We start from the raw sequence: 19,386 nt of genomic DNA on the forward strand, positions 1-19,386 counted from the left end.
ACAACGGTTTTACAGCTTACACAATGAGGCAATTGTAGCTTCCAATGTTGGGGTTAAGCACGGTATTAAGGTGCGGAGGGCAGGGCCAGACTGCTTTGACATTGGTCATGCCTTGATGAACACTGGAAAAGTGTTCCACTCCCAAGGATGTGATGAGGACAAATGTAAATTTTTAAAAAAATCTTTTCTGAAGTGCTAAAATTAAAGCAGTGTTGCCATGGAAACTGAATGCCGGCTGGTTGAAAGCCCAATTTCTAGGCATCTCTCCTTTCCGAGAGTTGATCGATGATGCTTCTAATTAGCTACGCAGGTTCTGATGATTTACAAGGTATATGCACTTCTTAAGGACCTTCTGATCTTCCTCCGTTGTCTAAGAACAAAAAATCATCTGTTCACAAGAAAGGCAGCACAGTACTTCAACAGTTATAACCATTTAGTATCCTCCAGATATAGCAGACATAGATTTCCGGCATGTATAATAAATAGAACTTGATGCCAGTGACAGTAAAGGTTCTTTTGCTGATCAACCTTATGAAAAACTCTCTCATAATACACCTTGCCTAAGACATTATTGAAGCGATTATGAGAAGTTCGGAGCCCTTCGTCTTATTTAATTACATAGAATGATACGGTATGGTAATAAACCATTCGCTCAACTACTACATGCTGATATTTATACTCCACATGAGCCTCCGCTCTTCCTATTCCCCTTGTCCATTCCCCTCTTTTCTCATATATGCTTTATGTTTCCTCGTAAACACATTCATGCTTTTTGCTTGAACCAAAACAACATGACTCTTTCAGTAAAATCAATTTTTATATCATAACATAGCCTGTAATTCAATAATATTACATTTTCTTAAATAGATATAGTGATATACAGTTGATGTAAAGTATGCATTTAAATGGGACTGTCATACATATTCCAGAGAAGGCAATCTCTTCTCAGTTGACAATTTCTCCCACTTAAGTTGCTTTTTGTTTTATGAACTCGATCACAGTAAGAAAAATGGTTATAGCATCTTCAACACATTTAGTAAAAGATCCTTTCAAACAGGGACACAGCCTCTTGTAAAATAGCTTATCAAAATTCTGCTAATGTTTTCTTTTAAATCGTGCCCACGCAATTTGTTCCATTTTTACAGTTTTATACTTATTTCAAGAAAATCCACTTGAGGTGAACTTCACTTCTGAAATGTGATTGGGTTTTGCTGTGAAGGAATAAACATTATTAGGCAGTTCTGGATATTAAACCATTGAGCTACAGAAGCTCAAAGCAGGTCAGCTTGTTCTCTATTTCCCTATGGAAGGAAACCTTTGTACAGGGTTTTGTGGGATTAACTGGGGACGGTCTGTTCTGGTCCTCTATGTTACTATTATTGTGGGTCAGCATTCCTTTTGCAAAGATTGAAAAGACGACGCGAGAAGCAAAAAGATACATTGAATAATGATGGTTAGGTTTTCCGATTGTACAAAAAAAGGAAATGGATGGCGTTAGGGTTCTCCTACGGTCCTGGGAATAGGGGAATTGGGTTGATGGGGGAATGGATTTCAACACCATCAGAATGCGAGAAAGAGGATTGCACTAATGCCCTCCTCACTCAACTCTGCCCTGCATTAAGCTCCTCCTCAATATTAAGCCCCTCCTCCAGCATTAAGCTCCTCCTCAATATTAAGCCCCTCCTCCAGCATTAAGCTCCTCCCATGCAATAAGCTGCTCCTCTGAAGCTCCTCCCCTGCATTAGACTCCACCCTTACATTAAACTCCTCTCTTGCATTGAGCTCCTCCGCTACATTAAACTCCTCCCAGCATTAAGTTCCTCCAATGCATTAGCTCCTCCTCTGATTTAAGCTCCTCCCCTGCTCTAACCCCAACCTTCTTTAATCAAATTATTTTTCTTATTCTGTATTTTTTAGAGCCTCAGGTCGGGAGGTGTTTGATTGGATTCTGGATCAAGGTTACTACTCTGAACGAGACACCAGCAATGTGGTCAGACAAGTGTTGGAAGCTGTTTCGTACCTACATTCACTCAAGATTGTACACAGAAACCTGAAGGTAACAGAGGCGTGATTTGACTTTTGCCTCGCACTGGACTTAAGAGCTTGTTACCAAGAACCCTTTAAGGAGAGTCTCACCACCAGAACCCTTTTAAAAAAACAATTGCAAATCATGAATATTTCTACCATCAGCACAGTTGCTATCTATAGATTTGCATAAAGATTGGGTTGGTATCTGATACCACATGAGAAGGAACAAGTTAAATGTTATGTACCGTGGTCACTCTGACACTATGATCTAGTTACAAAACACTGTAATTTCAACTGTAATATCATTGTATGAATCATAAAATCTTACAACACAGAAGAAAGCCATTTGGCACTTCGTGCCCCTGCCAGCTCTTTGAAAGAACTACCAATTTCCCCCGCTCTTACCCCATAGCCCTGCAAATTTTTCCTTTTCAAATACATAATCAATTCCGTTTTGAAAATTATGATCGAATCTGCTTCCATCACCCTTTCAGGCAGTGCATTCCAGATCGTAACAACTTGCTGGGTAAAAAAAATAGTGTGTGTTATGTTACCATTACTTATAACCCCATCGGCTGTGCACATTTGCCAGTAATGTCACACTACACGTGATTGAACCACAATATTCAAACACTTCCCTGCTCCACTAACAGGAGTTCCATATGGCTCTAAGATGAGCTCTCGCTCGCTCCGTACATAGCTGTCGTGCACATGAGGCCTGGTGTCTGGAGCTTTAACCCCTACGTTGCCAAATGAACAGTTGCAGAACAGCTTTGATCAAGCACATTGAATTTAGACAAACACACGTGTTTTTGTGCTTTTATCTTCGAATTTGCAAAGCAGCATTGTGTTCAGCTGTTGCCAGCTCTATGCCCAGAGGCACATGTTTGGTGCTGCATTACAGAACTATCACTGACGTTCACACTGCACAGAAATGTTTTTGCTCACTCAGGTCTAATTTCACAAGATCACAAGAGAAATTCTGATGAAGAAGACCCTTAGGATCATTTGATCCCATCCTTCAAAAAGTACCATCTCCCATTACATAATGTGTCAGTTGGGCTTACTTGGTAGCACTCTCCAAGTCAAAAGGTTATAGGTTCAAGCCCACAACAGGTTCTTTGAACTCACGTTGTCGAGGCTGAAAATCAGTGCATTGATGGGGGAGAGCTTCATTGTCAGAGCTGCAGTCCTTCAGATGAGACGTTTAACCAAACCTATTCTGTCTGCCTATTCAAGAGGATATTAAAGATTCTGTGGCACTATTTCGAAAGAGAAGGGAGTTTATTCTGATGTCCTGGCCAACGCTCCCCACCTGCCTTCGCCACCCCAAGATAATATTGGATATTCGTTTCATGGCAGTTTGTGGGACTTCCTTCGTGCAAATCTTTCACCAACCAAATCCACAGTTGCTACACTTTACATTAAATTCTGTGGAGCTCCTCTAGAACTCTATCCAGATGCTAATCACATCTGCAACATCTGCTATTTATACATCTTTTGTGAATCACACAGTATTTGGCTCATTTAAATCTATTTTGTTTTTATCCTACACTTATTTTGGCAGTTGGAAAATTTAGTTTACTTCAATCGTCTAAAAAACTCCAAAATTGTCATAAGTGACTTCCACCTCGCCAAGCTGGAGAATGGCCTGATCAAAGAGCCCTGTGGAACTCCAGAGTATTTGGGTAAGTTACTGTGGGCATTTAGATGGGATTTATATTTTATTGGCTTGCAAGGGAATTACAAAAACAACATTACATTTGTATATTGCTTTTCATGTCGGGAGGATGTCCCAAGACGCTGGACAGTCAGTGTTTCAGTCCCGAGCTGGGGTCGGGATTGGGGAGGGTGGAGGGTAAGGGGGGAAGCAGGGTGATCGAAAGCACGGTTGAAGAGGAGGGTCTTGAAGGAGGCAAGGGAGGGGGCGAGACAGAGGGACTGCGGGATGGAGTTCCAGAGGGTAGGGGCAGAGTAGCAGAAGGCCCACCCGTCAATGGTGGAGTGGGCGAGGCAGGGGACATGAAGCAGACCGAAGCCCGCTGAGCGGAGAGAGTGTGCAGGATGGTAGGGGGTTAGGAGTTAGGGGAGAGCAAGACCATGGAGGGCTTTGAAGGTGAGGACCAGGTTCTTGAACTATATCCTCTGTGTGATGGGAAGCCAGTGGAGTCGAGCGAGGATGGGGGCTGATAGAGCCACGGAGCCTGGTATGGGAGAGGACACAGGCTGCAGAGTTCTGGATGATCTGCAGCCTGTAGAGGAAGGAGTTGGGGAGGCCGACAAGCAAGGAGTGTGCATAGTCAAGCCCCGATGTTATGAATGCACATATGAGGGTTTCGGGGGCCTGCAGTGTGAGACAGTGGCGGAGCCGGGCGATGTTGCGGAGGTGGGAGAATGCAGAGTGTGTCATGGCGCAGATGACTCTTAAACCCTTTGTAAACTATGGTTGATTGAAATGAAAATGAATGAATGTTACAGAGGCAAATGAATCCAGCAGCTAAGCTCATGAATGAGATGTGTAGAATTTCGGGGTAAATGTTGCTTGAGTTTAAGGGTAAATCTGGACGAGGTGGGGAAGGTAAACCAGGATAACGGGGAGAATGACTCGGTTTGTCCCTTCATATCTGCCTCAATCACAAGGTAGATGGAACCTAAATGAATAACTATCAAAAATTGTGATGATGATCTGGAAATTATTAAACTTGTGCATAATAACCACTGTGCAATGTGGGACTTTCAAGTTACATAACAAGCACCAGAGATTTACAGAGACCTTTTATGAGTCTGTACTAAGTACCTGTTTGGTTTAAGTTGCATAGACAGCCCACATTGGGACTTGTGCCCAATATTTATATTGGAAGGGAAAGAAACTGAATGGTTGCGATGTGATTGTCAGCTGGGAGAAAGGATTGCAGAAGGTTTACGGCACAGAAGGAGACCATTTCTACCATGGTGTCTGAGATGGCAATTCACTGTTAAACCTGAACACAAGCAGGGCATAAACCCCCCACCCCCATTCCACTGCAATACAAATCTGACTCACATAACTGGTCTGAATCACATTAAGTTCACACCCACCAGTCTGTCCAGATCTGTACCTTGGTGGGGCACTGCTGTGCGTAATTGGCTGCCGTTTTTTCGCCCACAAAATATAGAGTCAATTCATTTCACAGTATATTCTGTGAAGTGCTTTGGGATGTTTCAACGACGTTGTACAGTACTAAAGGAAATAATATATATACAGAATATACTGTAAAGTGGATTGATTGTGTTTTGTGAGTGTAAAGCAAGGATTATTTTTTTTGTTAACTATGAACAGAACGAGCAAGCCAAACTCATCGACAGTCACATTCTGGCATTGATTTCCAATCATTTCTAAAGTATAAAAATAAAGATTAAAGTCTGTGTAAAACAGGACAGCGAGTAGAGTGAAAGAAGTAGTGGGACAGTATTGTACACAGCTCCGTTGGCATCTAAACCAATCTTACAGCGCCCCCTGCTGCTATGGTATTTACATTTTCCATTTCCATTCTTGGTGACTAGTAAATGATACAACTAATAACAATCCTTGCATTTGATATAACGCCTTATCATTGTCGTTGAGACATCTCAAAGCGCTTCACAGGATATTTTGTAAAGTGAATTGACTGTATATTTTGTGGGCGAAATGATAGACTGTTAATAGATCCCAAACAAACACATTCACACACTTACAGTATACACACACACATACTTACACATAATTGCATCTACATATTCCGCTCCCCAATCTTTTCAGCATCACCACCCACCCCCCCCACCCCACCTCCAGTTTAGCTCGGGTGCCAAACAGGTGTGTAAAGCACCTTGAGATGTACTCCTGACATGCAAGGCACTATATAAATGTCAATTACAGATACGCAGACATATTAAGTATCCATATAATTAACGCTGAGCTCCAGCCTATGTGAAAAGTCAGCTATTTGTACTGTGGAAATGCTCTTTTAACAAAGAAAACACAAGCCCTAACATCAGAGTGTTTGTGCAGCACCGTTTCCAGGGTAACATTTCCCTGAGCTATTCAGGTAGAGCACATAATGTTGTTAAAGTGGCATTTTCTATTGGGTAAAGTACTTGATACAGTGAGTCAGAATATATCCCATGACTTCCAAAGGCAGAGTCTGAATGCAGCCCAGGCTGATGGAATGACATCTTATCGTAATTTTAAGCTCCTAAATAAAATCTGGTGCAAAATTCACTCTCTCTCTCTCTCTGAGGATAGCTGGTGGATAAATCTCTACATAGTAGGGATGCTTGAGGAGGTAAGACAAGTTATTGGGTCAATGCATTGACGTCTAGAAGACTTGAATAGCGCTATATCAAATGCAAGGATTATTATTATAATGCATTAAGAGGTCTTCCTGTGTCTAACCTGTGATACATCAGTCATGGGAGTGCTTTATAATCACCATTTAGTTTTCCATTCAGGAACATAGGAACACAAACTGGCTATTTAATCCACCAGAATGGTTCCACCATTTTATTAGATTGTGCCTATTCATAGATTTTCTCTATTCACCTCAATGTCAGTACTTCCCAGGACCCCCCAAAATCTTTGTGAATGGTTTTACTGTAATAAATGAAATTGGTCATTTGATTAATTGCTGACACATTTACCTACAAAAAGAGCAATCGCCTTGCAAGTGAGAGACCTGGGTTCGATTCCCAGCAGGGCAAAATGTTGGGCAAGTTTCCTTACTCCACATGCCTCTGTTGACCTAGCAGGGAGTAGGAACCCAGTTGTTAGTCCATTGGTGGATTGCTTTTCCGGGGATAATAATCCCTTGAGAAAAAAAATAGTAATTTGATCACTCAGTCCACAACTGTTTGTGGGACACTGCTGTGTGCAATTAGCTGCCGTGTTTCACCCACATATATACAATCAATTCACTTTACAGTATATTCTGTGAATCACTTTGAGATGTCTAAGACGTGAAAAGCACTATATCAATGTAAGGATTATTATTATTAGAAAAATACAAAATCACTCTACAGTAAATCCTGTAAAGCACTTTGAGACATCCTCCCGCTGTAAAAGGAACTTCTGTACGTCAAATATGGGTGGAGATTTATCCCATTTGCTCTGCATATCATGACTATCTATTTCATGTTCGTTCTCAGCTCCAGAGGTGGTTGGACGACAGAAATACGGCCGACCAGTTGACTGTTGGGCCATTGGTGTGATCATGTATATACTGTAAGTGCCGATTCTTCTAGGATGTGGAGGAGTCTTTGTATCTCTTTGTTTTTGATGGTCATTTTCATGGTCGGTGAGACAGTGACTTGATCGGTCTGTCAGTAACTAGACCACGTCAATATAAGATAGATAGTAAATGGCAAACGGGCAAGTTAGCAGACATTTTTTCACACAGAGGAGTTAGGATGTGGAGGCAAAATCCATATTAGCTTTCAAAAGGAATTAGAGAGATACACAAAAGAGGAGTAAAACATAAGAGTATAAGGGCAAGTAAATGGGACTGAAAGGATTGCTCTTTAATAGAGCCAGCACAGCCACGATGGGCCATGTGGCCTTCTTCTGTGCTGTAAATTTCTGTTATTCTGTGGTTCTTCTTTGATTCCGATATATTAAAAAAAAGGCAACTATCGCTAGCTTGCACTTATGTCTGATCATCTCTACCTTAACATTTTCCTCCTTTTCAAGTGGATCAAAGATTTTATGTCAAACATTATTAGAAAAAGAAGCAAGCGTGCTGCGGGCAGAACTGTCCTAAAGAGCAGAGCAATTGCAGAGGATAATATGCACAGTCAGCAATCTATAATACACAGAAAGCTTTGAGGCACGTGTAAGTTCTATTTTGAAAGGCAATTGAGAGAGTTTCATTCGTAAGAAAATATAAATGCGGTTTAAATGGAAAATGACCGTTTGCTCTCAGATGAAATGATCCTAAACATCAGAATCTAGGATCCTGAAACTGTTTATCAGGGCCTTGTGCCTTAATTGTGGAAAATTCTTAAATTTATTCTGTTGCCACTTTCTTTTAAGACTTGCGGAAAAGCAGCTTCAAAACTGAGGCTCGGTTTCAAGAGCGTTCTATAATTCTTCACAAGATCTTGGACACAAATATAAGACAGCTAGTAGGAGATTTGATAGATAGCAACTTCTTCAAGCAGAGGGTGGTGAGAATGTGGTGCTGGAAGCAGTGATTGCATGCAAAAAAAGCATCAATGTATTTAATAGGAGAGAGGAATAGGATTCTCCAGCTGGTGAATAGCTACCTCTCAAATCCCAAGCTATCTTCTTCCTCAGGTTATCAGGTAACCCTCCTTTCTACGATGAAACTGATGATGACGATTATGAAAACCATGATAAGAACTTATTCCGAAAGATCTTGGCCGGGGACTATGAGTTTGACTCTCCGTACTGGGATGACATATCAGATGCCGGTAAGTATTTAAGTTTCAGGGCAGTGAAACATGGGTTTCAGGTCTCCTGCAGTGCAAAGATTCATGTGGTGTTAATGTTAGTAGCCAAAGAGCTCCCTGTTATGAGCCTTTCATGTTTCCAACCAAATTAAAGGTGGGCAAAGCTCCAACAGGCTGTGCCACAGAGTATATGGCTTCGGAAGATGTCTGAGCTTAGCCTGGTCTCAGCCATGCATTACAAGAAGCACCTTCAGCAAAGGTGAATGATATTTTCTGCTGCCAAATATATAGAGCAAATCCACTGGTGTGTGGATTGGTAACCAGAGGACACAGATTTAAGATAATTGACAAAAAAAACAGTGGGGAGATGAGGAGAAATTTTCTCACACAGCAAGTTGTTATGATCTGGAATGTATTGCCGGAAAGGGTGGTAGAAACAGATTCAATAATAACTTTCAAAAGGGAATTGAATATATACTGAAAAGAAAAATATTGCAAGGCTATGGGGAAAGAGCGGGGGAGTGAAACTAATTGGATAGCTCTTTCAAAGAGCTGTCACAGGCACGATGGGCCGAATGGCCTCCTTCTGAGATGTATGATTCTATGATTATCTATTCCTCTGGTCCCCCAGGGAAATAGTGTTTGTTTGGAAGAGTGAATCCCATTATCCCTGTTTAAACAATCCTTCGGGCTCTCCTGATGACCAGGTCATTAGAGGCATCCGTAGAGCAGAAGACTGGAAGTATTAATCTAATTCCTTGTTGTGTTAGCTGATCTCAAGCTAGAGGAGCAGCTGGGGCTTCAATTGACCACAGAAATCCTGAAATAAAGAAGGGAATACACTGCTTGCAAACCAGGAACAGCAGAGGGATTCTTAGATGAGATTCAGTGAGAGAAAGTACTTTCTTTTAAAGCATTATAACATTATGTTAGAATGTTTTAAGAGGTGTAAGAGAATATGTGTGTATAATTATGATGAAACTGTTAGTGGATATGGCCAAAGATGGTTAACAGCACAGGTCATTCTTTGTTCTCTGTAACCAGCTAAAGATCTGGTGGGCCGGCTGATGGAGGTTGACCAGGATACGAGGATAACAGCACAAGAGGCTATAAATCATGAATGGTGAGCAAGAAATAACAACTTATATTTATACAGCGTCCTCCACGCTGGACAGAGTCCCTGAGCGCTTAACAATGGTGGAGCCCGATGCCGAGCCAGTGGGAAGGGGAAGGTGACTATAGGCGCGGTCGAAAAGGAAGGTCTTCAGGTGCAACTTGAAAATGGGGAAAGAGGGGGCAAGGCAAAGGGATTGAGTGGGGGAGTTCCATAGCTTCTGGGCATAGTGGCTGAAGGCATGGCCACCGATGGTGGAGTGAGTGAACAGCCAAGTTCTTTCATACCGTTGAGTAGATGGTGATTACAAACAACTTGTTCTTTTATTCCACTGTCTAGGATTTCAGGAAACGCTGCTTCAGACAAGAATATTAAGGATGGTGTTTGTGCTCAGATTGAGAAAAACTTTGCCAAAGCGAAATGGAAGGTACTTGAAGTAAATATTCCCCTTTATTATTTTTTATCATTGGTGTGGGATCTGACTGGTCACACTTGAAGTCGAACATTTTCTCACCTGACCTGCTCAGTAACCTAAGGGAGAAGAGAATAGAAGGGTCTGGGAGGGGAGTGAGGGGAAATTCATGTGGAGTATATCCACCAGCACGGACTGTTTGGGCCAAATGGCCTGTGTTAATGCTGGACAGTCTATGTAGATCTATGTAACCTCATGAGTTGCTTGCAAGTCAGAGAACGAACCAATCACAACCAGAATACAACAAGATCACAGGTCCACTTGATGGTAAATCACAAACAAGGGGTCACAAATATAAGGTTTCAGATCTAAATGGCAGTTTAGGAGGAACTTGAGTGTGGTGAGAATGTGCAATTCACTGCTGGAAGTTGTGGATGAAGCAGAAAGCATCAAAGTATTTTATAGGAAATTTGATACATACATGAGAGTTAGGATCAGGAGAGTTTATTCCCATGTGAGTATAAATACCGGCACCTACTTGTTGGGACGAAAGGCCTGTTCCCATGGTGTCACGTTTTGTATAAAAGACCATGTTCCAAATGACCATTTGTGTGGGATAATACCTTCGAGCACTGTACAGATGTAACAGCTTTACTACTCAACCATCGCTGAGCTAAAGATAATTGATCCCAGAAAATGAAAATTGACCATCCCAATTCAAAATAATTACACAAATGAAAGGAAAATATAAATGTCAATAATTTGTTATGAATAATGAATTATTATTAATTACTGCCTAAAATGTCTCCTGATGTGTTTTGAGATTAATTTCCTTTGGTCCAGTAACTCAATAAATAATCCTTGTATTTGATATTTGATCCATCAAAGTCCTTCTCCCCATGATCAATGGGTTTGAATCTAGATTCCCACAGGGAGACGGAGAGTGACCTAACCTCTAAGATCCGTCTAGGGACAGAAGTTTTCTCTATTTTCAACTTTCCCAAATGAACACCATGAGGATACTAGTGTAGAAAATATTATTTTGCTATCTTTAACCTTGCACAATTGTGGTTTGTGGTGTTTTTAAAGTCAGTGTGTGGTACAACTAAGGTCTCAGAGCCCAGTGATTGCACCAGCAAATCCTGACACCCATCAACATGCCAAAGTGGGCAAGAATAGTATCACCTCTCTGCAGGGAAAATTAACTGTCAAGCCCAGATGTAGTTCTGGGGGAATGCAGCATTGTTGGATGCACAGTCCTTCAGTTGAGATGATCCCTCTGCTTGCTCAGGTAGACGTTAAAGAAACCAAGACATTACTCGAAAAGAGAAGGGAGTTTTTGCCAGCGTCCTGGCTAACAAGACTCCAAATAAAATAAGACTTTTATTTATTTATGAAGACATTAGCTCTGCACAGGAGTTTATACACTTGAGAAACTTGTGTCTGGGCACAGTGCTGCATTCTAAATAATATTTCCTCCCACCCCTCACTGCTTCCGCTTTGTTTTCTTCTTCGTATGTCATGCAGAAAGCGGTGAGAGTCACAACGATCATGAAACGTCTTAGGACACCAGAACCGAGTGCGACAGCCATAGCCACGGCTCCAGTGCCCGCTCCTCCCAGCCAGCCAGAGGACAAAGCCCCCAACGAGGGCACTGAGACACCCAGCCAGTCGGACAATTCGGCCAAAGTGGGTGTAGAACCCGAGGCCTCACCCAGGTGTAATGGGGAAGTGACCAGCCCTCAGAAGCCAGCAGCTGAGGCAGGGGATGAACAGAACGGCTGAATTCCAATATACGCTCACAAATATTTATTGTAAAAAAAATCATTAAAATGTCAGGCACGGCCAGATTGACCATATACAGTCATGAAAAATTAATAGACATCTTGCTATTCAGCTCCTCTTAATTGCCACCTTCAGACAAGTCAAATTATCAACGGTATCAATAAGTTTAGGAAATAATTAAGCAATAATTGGCACTTGTGGGTACTGTTTTGCTAAAATGTATCTATGCTCAGAGAATGGGAGGGGAAATCAGACCAAAGGTCTAGCCTATGAATAGAAATCTCAAGACAGTACGTACTTGGGCTTATTATTTCTTTTGAATTGCAACGCTTTAAAAACTATTTCACATCTCAACTCTTGTATAATAAGGAAACAAATGCTGTGCTTGTTTGTATCTAACCCCCTCCACCTCACTCACACGTCCTTGCAACCCCCTCCAATAAAGTACTGTGTGTGGTTGAATGTATGTAATATAAACTCATTTAAAACCCTTCATTGCTAAGCCACATTCCATGCTTCCATCTTAAATCTCTTTCAGAGTAAAACTATGTACAGTACAAAATATAACCAGATTGAAACTCTGTTTAATTGAGAATCCTGGGATTATGACCTTATGTCCTTACAGTTTCAGATATTTCTCAATCCCGTGCCCTGCATTACAGATTTTAAAGAAAATATTTTTGCCAGATGTTATATGATAGAAAATGTATGTATTTTGGAAGTTGAGAAAGGACATTCAGTGCTTAATAGCGTTAACTTTATAGGCTGATATAGTTGACCATTATTTTAAGAAATCTCTGTAGTCTAAAATTCTAGATGGCTTGCTGGGAATATTTAACCTGTCAGTCTGTCAGTAACCATGGACAGATTGACAACATAAAAGCAGAGTATAAACTGTAGGAGGTATTCTATGCTTGCTTAAAAGCTGCAAAAATTCTTACAAAACAAATGTTAAATAGGCAAAAGCTAAATTTGTAATGTGTGCGTATTTTGAAACCTACGTGTGAAATTCTTCAAAATATCAGTGGAACAAATGTGAGGAGTCCTCTTGTCATGTGAAGAAGATGAGGAGGGTGCAGAAGGCAAAGCCGTTGCATGTGGGTGACCTGTAATATGTTTGCGTAGTTGCATGATCATAGGTGCACACTTTTTGTCACATTAACACAGTGGGGTTAACAATGATGTCATTTATTGTGCTGTACTATGTAAAATAATTAAAACCATATTTTAGAAAAATGACAATGACCTTTGGGCTACAGTTTGTGAACTTGCATTTGGCAGTTGGGAGCAAAGGTATTTTGACTCTTTAAAAATAAAAATAAAATTAAAAAAATGTCTTTCTTTCTTCACCTCTGCTCTCTCAGTATTAGCCTATGCTTTCTACTTCCTTTCCCTCTGTGCTGACTGAAGAGACAGGTAAGCTCTCATTCTTAGGCAATCTTGAATCAGCCTTGGGTCTGACACGTGCAGAAAGCCATCACAATGCTTAAGAGTACCCAAACCAAACTGAGATTTCCCTGCATCCCACCTACCCAAGGAAATTCCAGAGATAGATTGTTGGAATGGAACGCGCACTCTCTCCCTGGAGGGATGCATCCTGCTTACCTAATTCAGGAAAGTATTAGGTAGAGGTTGGCAAGAGCAAAGGCTTGGGGACCCCAGAGTGTACGTTGGGTTAACTGCTTTAGTTTAACCAGCTAAAATCGCATAAGTGAATCACTTAAGACCAAAGTGTAAGAACCGCATTAATTCATGATAAGGCCAGTACATCTCTTACACTTATACTTTCAACTATATTCAATATGAAAAGTTAAAGTCCAGCTGACCACTGCTGTTATTTGACCTAATAGGCAAAATTTGTTTGTACAGAAACTGTTAATTTTATACAAAAAACACTTATATATAATTATATTATTATTCTATGTAAACAATAATCAATAATATTCTATATTCATATTCTATGAAAAGAATATACAGACTATTATTTCCCAGCAAACATCGGGTGATCGGCTATACTTACAGAGAATATGTTTGCAATTAATTTGTAAATATAATCCTACATCAATTACATTGACAGGTGTTAAGACCTTGTTAAGGTTATCAACAGGCAACACTGACCTCTGGCAAACCAAGCCCAAGAATAATATAAAATGCTCAAAAAAAACTCTCTTTAGTTACAATAGTCACACACAGGTAACTTCAAGGCTGTAATGTGTGGCAGACAGATTACTATTACTATCCACTTGACCTTTGCACTTTCAACTCAGAGGACCAAAACTCACATAGTCTTAGCCTGTAAGACAATTAAAGATCAAAAAAGCACTGTGGAATATTCTAAAATTCATCCTTAATAAATAGGAAGCCTGTCTTATGCAGTTCTTATTGAATAATCAACTGTCAAATGACAACTGATTTGAAGAATTTTCAGTAGTTCTGCGCAATCTCAGAATTTTAAGACAAAATGGTTTACAGGCTAAAACTAGTTAACATTTAACCAGCCTCTGACCCTGTGTGCAGTGAAACAAAGAGAATAGCAACCAGGATCTCAATGCAGAAGGGATGAGCAACAAGCAAAGGCAAATTTCTTCCCGACTGCATCAAGGAAGACCTTAGATGAGGAGACACCTCATTAAGGTGCGTAAAACATTCAATTATATAGACAGCGGCAAACCTGGGATAAAACAGCAGATCTTAGAAAACTATGAGAAGCACTTTGCAATGTTTCAATGTAATAATGTAGTGTATTCAAATGTGAGGGTAATACAAGAAACCAGGATACAAAGAAATCATGTTCAAATATGGGTAGCAGAAAATAGTTTTGAAACATATTTATTCAAAGGGCTTATATTATCAAGTGGGAAACAGAAGCAAAGAACAGCTCCATTTAAAATTGAACTAAGTACTTAGTAGGAGACACTGACTTTCATACAGTGTTTCAATGGTCTTTCTCATATCAATTGTCTGCTGCTATCCATTGATAACCGTGCTAATCAGCGAAGAATCATACTCAATCTATGGTTCTTTCTAATATAACTCGTCACTCCGAGGGAAAAGGGCTAAGTGCCGAGTTGTAGGAGTGGCAAATTAGGCATATGTACAAATACATAAATAAAGGTGGCCAGGATATTGGCAGCATGATGACACATGTTGGAGTGACAAGTGAAATTAGGATCGAGTTATCAGGAGTTTACAGGATATGGTATCTTAGAACTACATAGAAATCTAAGACAGCCCGAGGCCATTCAACCCATTGTACAGTATTAATGTTGATTGTTGCTCCTCCAATTAAGCAAACTTTTGCCTACAAATACACTGTCACTACACTTCACAGTAAAATGTTTTGAGACATTTCAACAACATGATAAAGTATAATATATCAAATCCAAAAAATATTGTTTATCCTGATACCAATTTCCTACTCTTTCCTGATGCGTGTTATGCCCTTCCTCCACACACATTATTTAGTATTTTGTATTAAGAACAAAATATAGTCATGAATGAAGTATTTTCAGCGGAGAATTAGTGAAGTGTTACAAGTTCACAGATGCTAAATTGAGAGGATTGATGGAAGTAGTGTACCACGGAACAAACGTATTGGAAAGCACCAAACATAGATTTTACTCAACAGCTAATTCAAACGCATTATCCAGAAGCAGCAAAAGATTTTTTTTAGCTCAGCAATTCTGACATCATTATCTGTTTTTACCATGAGAGCAGCAGTTATTTTGAATCATGTTTAGAAAGAAATTTCTAGTACTAATTTCTGCAAAGGCCGGGTTACTCACAGTCAAGTTGTTTCAGATTTTTGCCTTACCCATTGCTCTGACTCACTACAGCAACAACTTGCATTTAAATAGCACCCTTCACTTGGGGTATCGTCCCGGGGCGCTTCACAGTGCCGGAGTCTGACAACGAGCCGGGAGGATAGGGAAGAGGGAGGTGACCGTAAGGAAGTTCAGGAGACTGGACCAGCCAAGCGGAGGCACCGGGTGGTCGAGTCGGGGGTTGCAGGTCAGATAGGTAGAGAGGTGCAAGGGAATGCACCCTTGAAAACAAGTGAGAAGATCTCACTAATTTGATGTGAGTACCGCTTCCCCAGCTAAGCCCTACACCACTGTTAAGCGCTCCTAGACCCTAACGAAGCATGAAGAGCGCTATATAAGGATTGCTATATAAAGTTGTTGTGGAAATTGACAATAGTAACAGAGGAATCTCATGGTGAGAAAAACACCATTGACCAAAGTAGAATTATAAGTAACAAAAATCATACACATTGCTGTCTCTTGAACTGGTTGGCTAATTTTCTCTTGAATTTGAGGATACTATCTACCTCCACCATTCCTTTGGGTTGTCTATTCCTCATGTTCACTGTTCTCTGTGTAAAATAAATCCGCTCACTTTCTGTCTTCTGAGTTTGAGCCAGTGTCCTTGTAGATCTTTTGACCATGCTTAACATAATGGGGTTCAGCTTATCTATAAGCTTCGGAAATTTTGAATACTTAAATAAAATCTCCCTTACTCTCTTTCTTCTCTAGTTTAACCCTTCAAACTGCATAAGATCAAAACACAATGAAATAATAATAATAATTCTTGTATTTCATATAACGCCTTATCAAGTCGTTGAGAAATCTCAAAGCACTTCAGACATATTGTAAAGTGGATTGACTGTGCATTTTGTGGATGAAATGCCACAGCCAATTGTGCACAGCAGTGTCCCACAAACAGTCGTGGATTGAGTGACCACATTTTTTTTCAAAGGGATTATCATCCCCCGAAAGCGATCCGTTAATCGACTAACAACCGGGTTCCTATTTACTGCTTTGTAAACAGAGGCGTGTGGAGTAAGGAAACTTGCCTAAATGGTAGCTAATTTAAATCAGCATGTGGAAAAAAAACAAATTGAGCGTATTGAAGACTAAAATTCTCTCAATGATCACAACTGAGTAACAGGATTTGCAAAGCAAGTCATTATTACACATTGGGGGAGAGGGGCAAACAGGGGAGAGCTTTGTTCAGTTAACCTCTTTGATGCTTTCATTATGCTGTGTTAGGGACAGCAGTATTGGAAGTGGGGTGGGAATGGCAGTGTCGCTGTTGATGGTTAAGTGGTTGGTAGTTTTTGGTTGGTTTAAATCTGACCAACCTGTCTCTTATCTTTTTTATGGTATTGCAGTTGAATTATTCCTGCCTTAGAAACCCCAGGTGCTTAGCAACTAGCTAAATCTAGAGCTAAAAGTGATAATTCAGTCTCAACCTTCCTCGTGGTTGTTATGGTTACGAGTCACTGCATTTTTAATCTTTCCACTATCACTTCTACACAATCCAGCTGCCACTTGCTGTTCATATTTTGCATCAAACCAAAATTCTCTTAATTTCTAATGTTAAAGAAAATTCAGAATGCGTTTTAAAATGTGAGAATCTTCATGACAAAATCCCACAGCTTCCACCGTGCCCCCTGGTTCTCAGCAACATCTCCCTACACCCTTCTTGTCTGTGTCTACATACTTTCCTCCCTCCCTAAACCTCAAATATTGGTCATACTCTTCCTTCCTTTTGCTCTCTCCCTCCTTTTCTTCATCTAATTAAAGCGTCAGCTTGACTCAGTTGGAAGCAATCTCACCTCTAAATCAAAAGGTTGTGAGTTCAAGCCAATACTTCAGGACTTTGAACTCAGTCAAGGCAGACACTTCAATGCATTTCATTGTGTCGCCGCCTTGGTATGTCCTCCCTACATGAAAGGTGCTGTACAAATATAATTTGTTATTGTCCTTCAGATAAAACGTTAAACTGAGGTCCTGTCTGCCTTTTCAGGTGGATGTTAAGGATCACATGTTGGGACGTCCTCCCGACGTGAAAGGCGCTCTATAAATGGAATCTTGTTGTTGTTGTTGTTGTAGATGGGATGAATGGAATTCTCAGCTTGGTTTGGAAACACGGTGATGATTTTCCGCATGTGTCAAGACACCCGACTGACCAAATCAAAATTCTGTATTGGGCATGTACATGTGTGTATAAGATGGGTGGGGGTGGGGTGGTCTCTGTGCATTGATGTGTGTGCGGGTGGGGTGGGTGTGTATGTTAGTGTTTGGGGAAATGTGGAGTGGGAGAATTTGGGGAGGGGGGAGGCATTGGGTGCATGTGTGTGAGATGTGAGATAGGGTTTGCGGGGGAGAGTTGTGTCTGTGTTGGGGGATATGGTGTGTATGTGTGAGCGGGCTGTGTAATGGTATGTGTGTGTCTATGGAGGTGGGTGGGGGGTGAGAGGTGTATGTCTATGTGTGTATGGACGGGTGGGGGTGTGTGTCTATGTGTGTATGGGGGTGGGTGGGGGTGTATGTCAATGTGTTTATGGGGGGATGGGGGTGTATGTCTATGTGTGTATGGGGGGGTGGGGGTGTATGTCTATGTGTGTATGGGTGGGGGTGCATGTCTATGTGTGCATGGTGGGTTGGGGGTGTATGTTTATGTGTGTATAGGGGGGTGGAGGTGTATGTCTATGTGTGCATGGGGCGTTGGGGGTGTATGTCTATGTGTGTATAGGGGGGTGGGGTGTATGTCCATGTGTGCATGGGGAGTTGAGGGTATATGTCTATGTTTGTATAGGGGGGCGGGGTGTATGCCTATATGTGTATGGGGGCCGGTGTACGGGGGGGGTGGGGGTGTATGGGGGTTGGGATGTGTGTATGGGGGCCGTGTATGGAGGGTGGGATGTGTGTATGGGGGTGGTGGGAGTGTATGGGGGGTGTGGGGGTGTATGGGGGGTGGGATGTGTGTATGGGGGTGTGTATTTGGGTGGTGGGGGTGTATGCGGGCGGTGGGGTGTATGGGGGGTGTGGAATGTGTGTATGAGGGAGTGTATGGGTGTGGGGGGGTGTATGGGGGTGTAGGGGGGTGGTGGGGGTGTATGGGGGGGTGGGTGTATGGGGGGCTGGGGGTGTACGGGGGGGGTGGGATGTGTGTATGGGGGGTGGGATGTGTGTATGGGGGAGTTGGGATGTGTGTATGTGGGTGTATGGGGAGTGGGATGTGTGTATGGGGGGGTGGGTGTGTATGGGGGCTGAGATGTGTGTATGTGGGGGTGGGGGTGTATGGGGGGGGTGGGATGTGTGTATGGGGAGGTGGGATGTGTGTATGGGGGCATTGGGATGTGTGTATGTGGGTGTATGGGGGTGGGATGTGTGTATGGGTGGGGTGGGTGTGTATGGGGGGTGGGATGTGTGTATGTGGGGGTGGGGGTGTATGGGGGGGTGGGATGTGTGTATGAGGGGGTGTATGGGGGGAGATGGGATGTGTGTATGGGGTACGGGATGTGTGTATGAGGGGTGTATGGGGGTGGTGGGGGTGTATGGGGGGGTGGGATGTGTGTATGGGGGGCTGGGAGTGTATAGGGGGTGGGATGTGTGTATGGAGGTGGGATGTGTGTATGGGGGTGGGGGTGTATGGGGGGTGGGGGTGTATGTGTGTATGGGGGGAGTGTGTGTATGGGGGTGTGTATGGAGGGGTGTGGGTGAACGCGGGGGTGTGGGTGTGTGTATGGGGGTGTGTGTGGGGGTGTATGGGAGGGTGGGGGTGTATGGGGGGTGTATCGGGGGGTGGGGGTGTATAGGGGGCTGTATGGGGGGGC

General features: G+C 42.0%; 1 protein-coding gene across 3 annotated transcripts in view; it reads left to right on the forward strand.

The window, feature by feature from the left end:
- The window catches only part of camkva (CaM kinase-like vesicle-associated a), a 56,928-nt gene extending 43,927 nt beyond the window's left edge, over positions 1 to 13,001 (forward strand). For all 3 annotated transcript variants that reach the window (XM_042339781.1, XM_042339780.1, XM_007890274.2), the window contains exons 5-11: positions 1,918 to 2,056; positions 3,596 to 3,716; positions 7,189 to 7,264; positions 8,336 to 8,472; positions 9,496 to 9,574; positions 9,905 to 9,992; positions 11,505 to 13,001. In XM_042339781.1, coding sequence (XP_042195715.1) covers positions 1,918 to 2,056; positions 3,596 to 3,716; positions 7,189 to 7,264; positions 8,336 to 8,472; positions 9,496 to 9,574; positions 9,905 to 9,992; positions 11,505 to 11,762 — 898 coding nt within the window. In that variant the 3' untranslated portion in view covers positions 11,763 to 13,001. The remainder of the gene's footprint in view (positions 1 to 1,917; positions 2,057 to 3,595; positions 3,717 to 7,188; positions 7,265 to 8,335; positions 8,473 to 9,495; positions 9,575 to 9,904; positions 9,993 to 11,504) is intronic.
- The last annotated feature ends 6,385 nt before the right edge of the window (positions 13,002 to 19,386 follow it).

The sequence above is a fragment of the Callorhinchus milii genome, unplaced genomic scaffold (genome assembly GCF_018977255.1).
Source record: "Callorhinchus milii isolate IMCB2004 unplaced genomic scaffold, IMCB_Cmil_1.0 Scaffold12, whole genome shotgun sequence".
Taxonomy (NCBI): domain Eukaryota; kingdom Metazoa; phylum Chordata; class Chondrichthyes; order Chimaeriformes; family Callorhinchidae; genus Callorhinchus; species Callorhinchus milii.